General features: G+C 42.5%; 1 protein-coding gene across 2 annotated transcripts in view; it reads right to left on the reverse strand.

Moving 5' to 3' along the window:
- Positions 1-1039, reverse strand: part of TRPC3 (transient receptor potential cation channel subfamily C member 3) — an 80879-nt gene extending 79840 nt beyond the window's left edge. For both annotated transcript variants that reach the window (XM_049709543.1, XM_004265099.3), the window contains exon 1: positions 503-1039. In XM_049709543.1, the coding sequence (XP_049565500.1) occupies positions 503-714 (212 nt within the window). In that variant the 5' untranslated portion in view covers positions 715-1039. The remainder of the gene's footprint in view (positions 1-502) is intronic.
- Positions 1040-13797: the final 12758 nt, after the last annotated feature.

The raw sequence follows: 13797 nt of genomic DNA on the forward strand, positions 1-13797 counted from the left end.
GGGGACTGAGGCTCCCAGGGTGGCTCCACGCTGAACGCCGGGAGGAAGCCGGGGTTCGAGCTCGCGCCGGTGTCTAAGCACCCTTCCCCTTCTTTGACCTCCCGGGGTAAGCTCCGGGACCCCGGGGTCTATCTTCCGCGAGGTCCCCTGACCACAGGCAGGGGCACGCCGGTCCTCGGTTGCTGGAGAGCAGGCGTCTGCTTACTGGAAAGCGTGCCTGGCGTCCGTTGTGTCAGTCCGCGGGGCTGTTCCGTGCGCTCGAGCCGGGACGGACACCCCGGCCACGCCTTCGGCACCCCCAAGTCCTCTACAGAACAGCACCAAGGGTGCGAGACCCCGCCCTAGGTCTACCGTACACCCGAGCCGCCCCGCATAGGACTGCGGTGGAGGGTGGGCTCTGAGGGTCCGGGGCACATCGCGAGGCGGCTGTGGGCGCGCCTTTCCGCACCCCGCCAGGCGCGGTCCTCTCGAGGCGCGGGCCGCGGGCCGGCCGGGTACTCACATGTCGGGCCCCGGCGGGAAGGGCGGCAGGCAGTAGTCGTGCGGTTCCCGCTGCAAGGGCGCCAAGCGCGGCTCGAGCCCCCCGTTGACGCCCCTCCAGCCCCGTCGGCGGCGCTGCGGCTCCGCGCCTTCGTCCTCGCCCTCCTCCTCCTCCTCCGGCGCGGGGAAGGTCACCCTCGCTTGCTCCTTGCACTTGCTGACCTTGGTGGACATCGCGCCGGCCGCGGTCCGAGCGCGGGGATGCCGGCCGGCGGCCTCCTTCTCCACCGCCGCCGCCGCGCGGTCTCCCCGCGGCGCCCCTTCCCTACCTTCCGCGGCTCCAGCAGTCCCGGGCAGCCCCGGGCGTGGAGGCAGGAAGAGGGAACGGCGCGGCCCGAGACCGAGCAGTTAGAGGCGGGAACCAAAGCCGTGTCGCCGCCGCCGCCGCCGCCCACCATCAAACCTTGGGGGAAGCCGCCACGCCCGTGGCTGTGAGGAGGAAGCCCGGGGCCGAGCGGGCCGCTGGTACTGGGAAACGCTCTCCCGCCCCGCGGCGGCGGCGACGGCGATGCCCCCTCCGTGCCCGTCTCCTGTTTCCGACAGCATCACTTGCTAGGACAGTACAGTTACTCAGGGTGAAGGAGAGAGAGAGAGGGAGGAAGGGAGGAAGGGAGGGAGGGGGAGGGAGGAAGGGAAGGAGGGAGGGAGAAGAGGGGAAGAATCAATTCCTTATCAGACAGTGAGAGCTGGAGAGGAAATCAGACAGACCAGCAGGTAGGGAGTAAGGAATCAGAGAAACTTCCCTCCCCAATTTCCCCTTTCTCTTCCAAAAGAGCCTTTCTCCACTTAGAGATACAAGTTTCCCAAGGAAGGGAAAAGGAAGTCGTCTGGCTTGTTGATTTTCCTGCAGTTGTATTTACCCTGTTCAACTTTATATTTGTTTCAACAAGCACCGTTGCTTCGTTGTGTTACTTACTCTAAGACTTCGTTGAACCTACAGAGGTTTAAGTCCATTTCCCCAAGTGCCAAGAATGGTAATGTTTTAATCGTGCGTGATGCTTTAGGGGTTTTTTTGTTTGTTTGTTTTAAATGAATTTCAAAACATCTAACAAGATTTATATACTTTCCAAGAAATATTTTCCAGCAAAATTTAAAGTATTCTTTTTAAAACTTAAAAATTGCATTTTAAAATTCAAGAGCAGTATTTCTTCTGGGAGAAAAAACTTGTGGAATTTTAGTCAGAATGAGTTTTAGGGATCAAGGAATTTATCACTCGTTTTAGAAATAAGAAAACTGAGGCCTAGAGAGACTGAGTAAACTACTCAAGGTAGGTAATAGAAAACTCAGATGAGACCTAGGCAAGTGTATTTTCTAAAGTTTTCTATTGCCTCAAATAAATAGCTTTCCAGCAAGTCCAACTTGGAATAATCACAGAAATACCAGGGACGCTACTATGAAATAAGATACTCATTTTTACCGTTGTCCAATTATACTGTATTTTTTTGAAGAGCAATTCTTCTCAAATTTAAAGAAAGCACAAGAAAATTTAGCTCTTTTGAACTACGGTCTTAAAAAGTAAATAATATATTGTGTGTTTTATTAAGATGATAATGTCTGTATGTTTTAGGAAGGAATGATGTTTATTTATACACCTGGTACAGAAAAAACAAATAATGTCTGGTGTTTTACAGTTGGAAACACCCTTCCCATACCAGCACATATAGAAGTAGAAGTGTCAAAATCCTCACAATGCAAGTTTCCAGACCCCTTCAATTCCACCTCTGAACGATCTCTAAAGCAGGACTGCTTTCCGTACCCCCAAACCACTGCTTCAGTTAAGGCTCCCATCATCCTCCCTGCCATCTAGTCTTTCTGCAGCCCACCTCTCCCCACAGCATTTCATTCTCCACGCTGCTAGAGAGACCATACTCAGAGCAAGTCTGATCATGAATTTTCACTGTAAAAATCTCTGGTGGCTTCCCACTGCTCTCAGGTTAAAATCCAAATTTGACATGCCCAGCCCTTTGTGGTCTGACCTTAATTCTTCAGTCTCTCCTCCCATCCTCCTTCGTATACATCCTAACTCCAGTTACGCTGAACTTCTCACTCATCACCCTACATTCTAGCCACTTTCCTGTTTCCCTGCCTTTGTCTGTGGTATTCCTGTCACTGAAACATCTCTCTCCCCTCAGCCACCTGGCACACTTTTACTTTCCCTAAAGACCTAGATTAGGTACGGCATCCAATCTGATATCCCTCCTGCCTCCCAGTTAGTTCCCACAGCTCATGATCCGCACCCATGGCACTCTGTGCGTACCACAATCTTACCAGTAGTCATAGCACTTTGAAATTAACTCCTTATATTCCTGTCTCTTTTAAGACTGACTGCCTTGCAGGTGGTTTGGGGTCTTATATACCTTGAGCTTCTTGAGAGTTTATCTTTTCATCTTTGCATTTAGCTCAGTACCTGATGTGCAGGAGAAGCTCAATAAATGTTGAATGAATTCAGGAAGTCTACAGGTTCTTTATAATTATGTTAACGACTGCGTGAACTGCTCTTATGAGGCTCTGGATAGAAGCACTGTGGGAATGCTGGACTCACGAGGGTTTACTCTTACATACGGTGTTAGTTTCCTAGGGCTGCCCTAACGAAGTATCACAGACTGGGTGGTTTAAACCATAGAAATTTGTTTTCTGATAATTCTGGAGGCTGCAGGTCTGAGATCAAGACGTTGACAGGGTTGGTTTCTTCCAAGGCCTCTCTCTTGACTGTCTTCTCCCTGAGTCTTCACGTGGTCTCCCCTCTGTGTCTGTGTCCTAATCTCCTCTTCTTATAACAACACAAGTCAGATTGGATTAGGGCCCACTGTAATGACCTCACTTTTAGCTTAATTACCTCTTTAAAGACCCTATCTCCAAATACAGTCACATTCTTAGGTACTGGTGGTTAGGACTTCAACATATAAATGAGGGACAGGGGCACAATTCAGCCTATAACACAAACTAACTCTCCTGGGCTGAGGGAACTGTTTCATCCAGAGACTGCCAACATTTTTATTCTTAAGAAATGCATTCATGGGCTTCCCTGGTGGTGCAGTGATTGAGAGTCCGCCTGCCGATGCAGGGGACACGGTTTCGTGCCCCGGTCCGGGAGGATCCCACATGCCGCGGAGTGGCTGGGCCCGTGAGCCATGGCCGCTGAGCCTGCGTGTCCAGAGCCTGTGCTCTGCAACGGGAGCGGCCACGACAGTGAGAGGCCCGCGTACCGCAAAAAAAACCCAAAAAACAAAAAACAAGTGCATTCATGAGATTAACGAAAACCCAGAGGAGAGGAAATCTAAAGAAAGTAGGTTCTTACAAGAGAGAGGAAATAGGGACCTCCTTGGCATAAGCCAGCTTTGTCTTTTTGGTTTTCTTCTTTTGTAAAAGACGGTCTATCACTGTATGTATGTTGTTGGCTGTCTGTGTACTCATGAAATAAGTGCCTAACATGCATTCAAAATCCATTACTCCTTTGGAGAAAGACAACAACAAAATCAATATTCAGTATTCAGAAAATCAACTGTTGAGGCTGGTTATTTTCAAGTAGAGGTGGTCACTGAGGCAGAAGAGAAGCATAACTTTCATGATAAGTCCAAATTAAATAAAAGCAAATTTTTTAAAACTGGTAGCAGAAGATGGATTCCAGTTTTCCCCCTGAATCTCTAAGAAATGCTATACCTTCTTTAAAATCTGTTTCACATACTGTGGAAGGCTCTGTTCTCTGTCTCTCTGTCTCCTCTCTCTCCCTCTCTCTTCTTCCAGGGTTGTCTGTAACACACCTAATAAGAAGACACTGTTGAGCAGTAATTCTTACACCCCAGGATGAAGTTTAGACTTAGCAGTTTTCTCAAGGGGGCAAGAGCATGGAAACAGGTATAATGTTCCAAGCAGCGCACATTTTAGAAAAAATTTTTATTATCATTTATTTTTGGCTGCGTTGCATTGCTGCGTTCATTGCTGCATGCAGGCTTTCTCTAGTTGCGGCGAGCAGGGGCTACTCTTCATTGAGGTGTGCGGGCTTCTCATTGTGGTGGCTTCTCTTGTCTCGGAACACAGGCTCTAGGCACACGGGCTTCAGTAGTTGTGGCACGCGGGCTCAGTAGTTGTGGCTCGTGGGCTCTAGAGTGCAGGCTCCATAGTTGTGGCTCTCGGCTCTAGAGCACAGGCTCAGTAGTTGTGGTGCACGGGCTTCGTTGGTCTGCGGCATGTGGGATCTTCCTGGACCAGGGCTCGAACCCATGTCCCCTGCATTAGCAGGTGGATTCTTAACACTGCGCCACCAGGGGAGCTCCAGTGCACATTTTTTTCCTCTTTAAGAATAGAAGTTCTCTTCCAAGTGGATTTTGCTTTGCTTTAAAAAAAAAAACTTTATTTTTTAGAGCAGTTTTAGATTCACAGCAAAAATGACGGTAAGGTACGGAGAGTTCCCATAGACCCCCTACCGTGACACGCACAGCCTCCCCCAATACCAACACCCGCCACCAGGGCCGTATATTTGCTACCACTGATGAACCTGCATTGACACATTTTTATCACCCGGAGTCCATAGTTTACATTAGAGTTCACTTTTTGTCTTGTACATGCTATGGGTTTGGACGAATTTATAATGACATATATCTATCACACAGAGTAGTTTCGCTGCCCTAAAAATCCTCTGTGCTTTGCCTATTCATCCCACCCTTCCCCCCGTCTCTGGCAGCCACTGATCTTTTTACTGTCTCTATAGTTTTGCCTTTTCCAAAATGTTATATAGTTGGAATTATACAGTATGTAGCCTTTTCAGATTGACTTTTTTTCCCACTTAGTGAGATGTATTTAAGTTTCTATCATGTCTTTTCATAGCTTGATAGTTCATTTCTTTTCAGCACTGAATAATATTTCATTATCTGAATGCACCACAGTTTCTTTATCCATTTCCCTACTGAAGGACATCTTGGTTGCTTCAAAATTTTGGCAATAATGAACAAAGCTGCTATAACGATCTGTGTGCAGGTTTTTGTGTAGACGTAAGTTTTCAACTCCTTTGGGTACACATCAAGGAGCACACTTCAGTGACACAGATCTAGCACTTTATGTGTTACAAACTTCTTTATAAAATATTTTAGCAGTATTTTGATGGATTCAAAGGTTGCGAAAAATGTCAAATGGAGATTTTCTTTGCACCATCAACAAGATGAGACTAGGCCAATGAAACATGAAGTCCGAAGGTAATGCTTACCTGAGAAGAGTTTGTGGTAGGAATGGCATTAGCTGTCTATTGTTTCTTAGCAGCTTAAACAACACACGTTTATCATCACGTCAAGGAAAAAAAACGTGTTCTCATAGTTGAGTTTTAAGAGTTCTTTGTAAATTTTGGATAACAGCCTTTTATCAGATATGTCTTTTGCAAATACAGTAGCCCCCGCTTATCTGCAGTTTCATTTTCCATGGTTCAAAAATATCAAACGGAAAATTCCAGAAAGCAAACAATTCATAAGTTTTAAATTGCACGCTTTTCTGAGTAGCATGATGAAATCTCGCTCGATCCCACTCAGGACGTGAATTATCGTTACTCAGGGTGTAAGGTATCTGTTAGTCACTTGGTAGCCATCTCAGTTATCAGATCCACTGTTGTGGTATTGCAGTGCCTGTGCTCAAGTAAACCTTATTTTACTGGATAATGGCCCCAAAGCACAAGAGTAGTGGTTCTGGCAACTTGAATATGCCAAAGAGAAGCCATAAAGTGCTTCCTTTAGGTGAAAAGGTGAAAGTTCTTGATTTAAGGAAAGAAAAAAAAAAGAAATCGTATGCTGCGTTTGCTAAGATCTACGGTAAGAATGAGTCTTCTATTCATGAAATTTTGAGGAAGGAAAGAGAAATTTGTGCTAGTTTTGCTGTCACACTTCAAACTGTGAAAGTTATAGCCACAGTGCATGATAAGTGCTCAGTTAAGATGGAAAAGGCATTAAATTTGTACAATATTTTAAGAGAGACAGAACACATTTACATAACTTTTGTCACAGAATTTTGTTGTAATTGTTCTGTTTTATTAGTTATTGTTGGTAATCTCTTACTGTGCCTCGTTTATAAATTAAACTTTACCATATGTATGCAAGTATAAGAAAAGATTTAGTGTATATGTAGGGTTGGATACTGTCCGCGGTTTCATGCATCCACTGGGGGTCCTGGAACATATCCCTTGAGGATAAGGGGGAACTAGTGTATTTTCTCCCAGTCTGTGGCTTGTCTTCTCATGCTCTTGATTTTTTGATTTTTAAAGGAAACATAAGTCATTAATTTTTTTAGCAGCATAAACTGGTAAGATGGGGAATGCTGCATATCGGGATAATTGAACCAGAAAAAGGAGGATCCCTGAATGTATGGTGTGGTAATTAGTACTCTAGTGCTTTTTACACAGAATTGGCAGGGTTCTATTAACAGGGTCTCACTAATGCTTGCAGCTCTCTTACAGGCCCAGGAGGCCTCAGGGAGTTTCCTACCCCTTAAAACGTTTGTTTTGAAAATTTGTTCATGGGTCACAAGTTTAGAACTCCACATTTACTTTATCACAGAAATAAGTTGTAAGTGATGGGTATAGTTCTTGGACAGCTCACAAAAGCTTACTTAACTTAAACTTGTTTCAGTGACAGTATAGAGAGGTATGTAAGAACATATACTCTAGGCCAGAGGCCTGGAGTCCAGTCCCACCTCTGCTGCTCTGTGACTTTAGGGAAGCTACCTAACCTCTCTGAGCTTCAGTTTCTTCCTCCATAAAATGAAGATATAATCATAGTACCTATTTCATAAGGCTGCTAGAAAGATTCTAGGTGTTAATGGCATGGAAAACTGTGCCTTGCACCTAACAGGTACTGGTAAGAATTATCTATTCTTAGTTCACTATTGTAAACTATAGAACTTACAATAGAAGTCTGAAGTCTGGGTCCTAAGGCAGGGAGCTGCCATGTCTGACTTAGATGCCCCTCCATATAAAAGCATTTACTAAATTGTATAATTGTATTTAGTAAATAGCATTTACTAAGCTGCATAACTGTTGACTTATTTGTCTGTCTCCCCCACTGGATGGTAAGCTCTATTGAAGGCAGGGACAGTGTCTTATCTGACACGGTCACACTGTGTAATCATAAACCTGAAGACAGCAAGTGTTCAGTAAGTGGTAACTAGTAATAGTAGCAGTGGCAGTTGCAATAGCAGATGCTCGATAAATATTTATGGAATGAAAATCCAGGTACGAGGAGAAGGAGGGAGAGAACTTCCTCTGCTTTGGGCACAGTGCCAACTTCAAACAAAATCTGGGAATGGGCAAAATTCCTCTCTGGTATCTTTTGACTCTTTCTCTCACATCTTTTCCCACCTCATGGTGCCTGCCTTCCCTGGCACCTATGGACTCAGTGACTTCACGTTGCTTGAGTTATCCCACAATGTTATCTCTCCAGCCTGCTGAACCCAAAAAGTGCTCCGTGCTTTACAATCACCCTTCTATATGCTGCCAGTCAAAATTGCTCGTACTTCAGGGCAACCAACCTCAGCTAGCCATTAAAGGGAAAGTGTCTTACACAAATTCCCACTAATGTGTGTGAATATCTAAGAGCGCTTAATGCTCTGAGGGATTTACGTTTTTCAAAAACTGCAGTGAATATCCATTTAGTGGAATTACTAGCTGTGTATTAAAGTGAAGTGAAAGGAAGATACTTTTTACAGGGGTGGGGAGGGGTGAGGAACTGCCAAGTAGCGAGCTGGCCGAGGAGGAACTTTCCTACAGGGTTTCTGACTTTTATCTTCCCTGTTACTAAAGTTACCATTCCCAAACATTTTACATTCACCCCCTCAGCCCGCTCATCAGCATCTTCCCACGGCACTGTCAAGAAAGGGTGCAGTTTGAGGAGGGAGTGCAAGAAGGGCTAAGAGGCAGAGCTAGCGACTTCATGTGTAGTCTCAATCTTGAGAAAATAGGAACAAAAGTGTATTCTTTTTGGAAGACAATTCTCCATGAGTGCCTCCCATTTCTATACATCTTGCAAGCAGAGAGAGTCTGCCTTTGTTCTGGAATATCTTTTCAAGGGTGTTTGTAAGGCTAACAGCTTAGGAAGGCAGAGGGAGTGTCCCTCTCTGGAGCAAAGACTAGGTTTGTATACTGTCCAGTATAATAAAGATGGTACTCCCACTGGGCAAAGGGCAGGGAGGCTTACTGATCCTTATAAAAGATTCAGTTACCTAAGTGTGGGGTTCCTCTCTTGTAATGCAACCCGCTGCATGTACAGGGATCATCTGGCCCCCTTCCTGTTACTTTGTGGGAGTTGGGACTCAGGGAACTAGCACAAATGCTGACACTCTAGCTACTGCTATGGCTGTGAGTATAAAACTGTCCTTTATTTCTGGTCTGGGAGTTTTGTGCCTTCTGCCAGCATCCACGAAACTGTGACTGACCAACTTGTTAGCTTGCAAATAGTGTAAACTCTCAGAGCGCTTGACAATTATTATATTTTACAGGTGAAAAAATTCACAGCTCTCCTCAGAGCAGAAATCTCCAAGAGTATATTAGGTTCTGAGAGGGGTTGTATTAACTTTCCCACGAGAATAAATGCATTAATTTATTAATTAATTTTCAATATTTGCTAATGATTTTTATGTGAAATCAATACCAAAGGAAATCAATACCCTCTACATTAAAAAAAATTTTTTATAAGATTTTTTTTTGATGTGAACCATTTTTTTTAAGTCTTTATTGAATTTGTTACAATATTGCTTCTGTTTTATGTTTTGTTTTTTTGGCCGCGAGGCATATGGGATCTTAGCTCCCCACCAGGGATCGAACCCACACCCCTGCATTGGAAGGAGAAGTCTTAACCACTAGACCTCTAGGGAAGCCCCAGTATCCTCTACTTTTTAAGATACAGACTTTATGACTGCTAATAGTTTTGTGTTGACAGTCTGAGGAGTGGCTTGACATTGCTACTCAGCCAACACTGCTACTCAAGGCTTAGAATGCTGTTGTGTTTGGAGACTTGAGGAGAGGTGAGGGTGAATACTTAGCTTTCACTTCCTCGACCTCTGTCTGCACGTACATACAGAAATCAAATCTGTCCAGCCTCTATTTTTGGCGTGGGCAAAAACAACTCTGCTTCATCCTAATCCCTAAGATTCCTGCCCACCCTCTTCCGAAACCTATTTAAAGACATGTTCCTCAAAGTTATATTTGTCCTTCCTTGAGGGAGGAAAAAGTACTGATCACTTACAAATGGAAAACTGGCAGAAATGTGTCTATGTAAGTCACCTGTCAGAAAGGGAGTTTGAGAAAATGGAGTAGTCAAGTTTTCCGATCATAGTATATTCACCATTAGTGAAACGACCTAAAATCGTTTCTTATTCATATTATTTTTGTGCAGGGTGAATCCTTAGAACACATTAATAATGGTGATAAAAACTAAAGTGCAATTCTCTTTCCTTTTCCTACTCATATAGCTCTTTAATGTCAAATTTACTCTGTGCTACGTGCACATGACTTACAGGCTGCAAATGCAATCCCATTCTAAGGTCTGAATTGTTCAGTAATAGAATTAAGTTGTTAGTCTCCATATTACCAGTTTAGCTTCCTTTGTTTTGTTTAAAAGCATAAATATCTACTCACCACCAGTGGATGAAGAGAGACTTGGCTTTCTGACGCCTAATCAAGTGTAACTAGGTATGGATTTAGGGAAGGGAAAGTGGGCCTCACTTAAACATTCTGGATATATAAAGGACAATGTTTCCCCACTGCTTTAAACCATGCCCTTCCTCCCCAGACCCCAATTAGCTATCCCTAATCTTCAAATGTAACTCCTTTATCTTGTAACTCAATTAAGGCAAAGAGTTAAGAGAATACAAAAGGAAAGAGAAATGGGAGAGAAGACACTGTTTTCTGCTTCTCCCTCCCTATATTCACCTGGACTAAATTATCTTAAATAGGTCGGACATATCCACATACATGGGATGCTCAGTGGTCTAATTTTAATGCAAACTTTGATTAAAAATTAAAATTACAGGATAGTCACACAGCAACATAAAACATATAGCTCGATTATTAATACTTTTGACATGATATTATAATCAGTAGAATGTCTTTAAGGACTTTAGGGATAAAGAGAAAGGGAGGAGATTATACTGTCTAAAAAATCATGAACTATGTGGATTTGAAATGTATCTTAAAGGACATCTAGTCTGATCACATTATAATGCTTGAATCCCTTTGCACTGTCCTGGCTAAATGTTCAAACATATATGTTAATATTTTTATAATGTCAACAGTTTTAAAAAACACCATCCACATGCCACTGTAGATTCTTTTTTAGTTCAATAAATCCTTTCTTAGAAGAGTTTCAGATGCTGGGGAAAAAATTAATTGTGTGGACTACATCTTAATCAGTGAGTCAAATCTGTGAATAATTGCCTTTATAAGGAAGGTTGTTGAATCTCTTTGCGATGGAATAATTGTTCAAAGGGGAACTTTAAGTGATGCCTATGAGGGTTCCTGGGAAGCACTGATGTTCAACACCATCTAAATCTACAAGGCCTGGAAAAGTCCAATTGGACATGTACAAATCAAATGGGGACAAATGAGTCTCCATTGAAAGTTTGGGCTTTTAAAATTTGAGCCTTGGATACAACCCAATCAGAACTTCTTAGGATTATGAGTTGGAGATGGGAATGGAGAGCAATTACAAGGATCTGCATTATTATAAACCAAAAAGAAGACAGATTATAGATTTTTTGCATACAATAGATTTCAGTTTGACTACAAAACAGGAGAGAATGGTCTAAAATATAATTTGAAAGTGGAAGCTTTGAATCTTGGCTTGAATTTAATTTATCCTGGAAAAGGAGCTTTGTCCAAGGGACTTTGCTGGGATCCTGTGAAGGTGCTACTTGCTGCGGAGCCCAGCCACAATAACAAAAGAACTGTATCTGTATCAAACAAACAATTCCTGCACACAAAAGTCTTCCTCATAAAAGTTAGACATTAGTCTCGGCTACAGAACCACAAAAAGAAATCATTTCTCTAGGATGTTCTGTTTCATGAGGACTTCTTTTTCTCTACTCAACTGTTTAGCCAGCAGCTTCAAATTCTGAAACCCCAAGGGAGAGAGAGGCTTCTCACACACCCAAAAGAAGATGGCAGGCTCCCAAACCATAAATGGTTCAATTTTCTTATAAAACCAGCGTAGTGAATCACAGGTGGATTTTTACCAAAAATGCATTGATAGGCTTATGCTACCAATAATACCTTACTTAAAAAGAATCAGCTTTTTCTTGGCTAGAAATAGTATGCGTACTGTAGCCAAATACATTAGAACATCAACAAAGACAACTTTGGAGATAATTCAGGAAAAGCCCAATATCCACAAATGAATTGATTTCAGGAGGAATAATAAAAGCTCATAAGCTAACAAGAGTACATGAAGGATTTATAGTACTGTTAAGGGAACAAAATGGAATAGTGTAATTAGAATGACTTTCTGTGAGAGCATGTAAGATCTTATTCATGGGTTTTGATTTGTTTCAGAAGCTACTTTTATATAAATGCAAACTATAAAATTGAGTACAAAGCAGGAAAAAATCACCAGTACCTAAGGAAATGAAAAATCCCAAGGTATCAGTGTGGCCATGAACGAAATGATCTTATCTACAGAACATATAGGACTGGTGTATCATGGGAGACAGTCATGATCAGAGTCCATGTATTTTATATCCCAGAATCTCAGATCAGCAGCAACAACTACCCTTTTCTACTATTCCTTTCTGTTTAATGTGGAGTGAGCCTCTATAGAATGATGAGCCTAAATTAAACCCACAATCAAAGAATAGTGAGATGCCCACCACTTAAAACCCTTCAAAGTCTCCTGATGGCCTCCAGATAATGTCCTTTACCTAACACTTAAGACTTTTGGTAATCTGGCCCTTGCCTCTCTTTCTGGTCTTATTTCATGCTACCTTCTCTTTGAGACTTTGTATATGTGTTCCCGCTGCCTAGAATACATCCATTCAAAAAAAGTTATTGAGCATCAATTATATGCCCTTCCTTAAATGTCTGCCTGGCAAACTCTTCAACTTTTAGAACTCAAAAATCTCCTCCTCCTTGAAGTTTCCTTCCTCAAAGCAAGTTAATAACCATCCTCTCACCCTTTTAAATAATGCCACCACTGTACCTTGTACACAACCCTTGTGGAACCATACAGCAACTCTCTTTTTTCAAGGGAGTGAAAAAAAAATTACACAAGTGAATGTATGCCAATTGTTAAAAGTTTTCAGTGTTCCAATTGTTAAAAGTTTTCTCCTTTTGAGAAATAACCACAGTTAAGAGTTAGGGACGTATTTTTTCAGGCTTTTTTCTATATACTTATATACCCGATAGGCAATTTAGTGTACTTAAAAACACAGACCTGGAGACAGGCTGTTTGGGAGAAAATTCAAGCTCTACCTCTTAACATTTTGGGGTTCTTGGGCAAATTACTTAATACTCTTTGTGTCTCAGTTTCCTTATCTATAGAATAGCAATAATAATAATAATAATAGTACATAGCTGACTGAGTTAATACATAAAGCACCTAGAACAGTGTCCTGCACATAGTACATTCTTTAAAGTGCTCTATATGTTATGCAAGTGTAGGTTTTTATGATGCTTTTAAAAATATATAAAGGAAATTATACTATACTTGCTGTTCTGCAACCTTTAACTTTGCTAACTATCTACCTTATTTTATAATATGGATTTATTATATGCTACTTAACCATTGAATATTTATTTTGTTTCTAGGTTGATTGCTACATGACAATATTTTGCAGGAAAATTCCTAAAATTTTTGAGTCAAAGTATATATTCACTTCTTGTTTACTTAGCTACTAAGGAATTGCCCTAGAAGAGTCTGTAAACAATTAAATTCCCATCTGCAGTCTTGACCGGCAGTGTCAAGGGTGCATCTAGTACACATTGAATAAGACACCTCTACCAGGTCACACCCCCTCATCAATAGGTGTCAAGAAGCCTCTGAGATAGGGCTTCTCTGGCTCTTTATCTCTAACTCCTGAGGTCATGAAGGAGCCCTGAATAGGCCGAATATCTTCTTTCCCTTCTCCTAACAGACACAGCCTTCCCATGACCTCACTGTCTGCCTTGAGTCTACCAGGACTATCTTCATGACGCCCTTTGTCTATATGTTTATGTCACTCACCATAAGAAACTCCATATTCCAGGTCACCCCTTCTCTCTCATCAGCTATGCCCATTTCTGCTTCTAACCCTGTC

The sequence above is a fragment of the Orcinus orca genome, chromosome 4, assembly GCF_937001465.1.
Source record: "Orcinus orca chromosome 4, mOrcOrc1.1, whole genome shotgun sequence".
Taxonomy (NCBI): Eukaryota; Metazoa; Chordata; class Mammalia; order Artiodactyla; family Delphinidae; genus Orcinus; species Orcinus orca.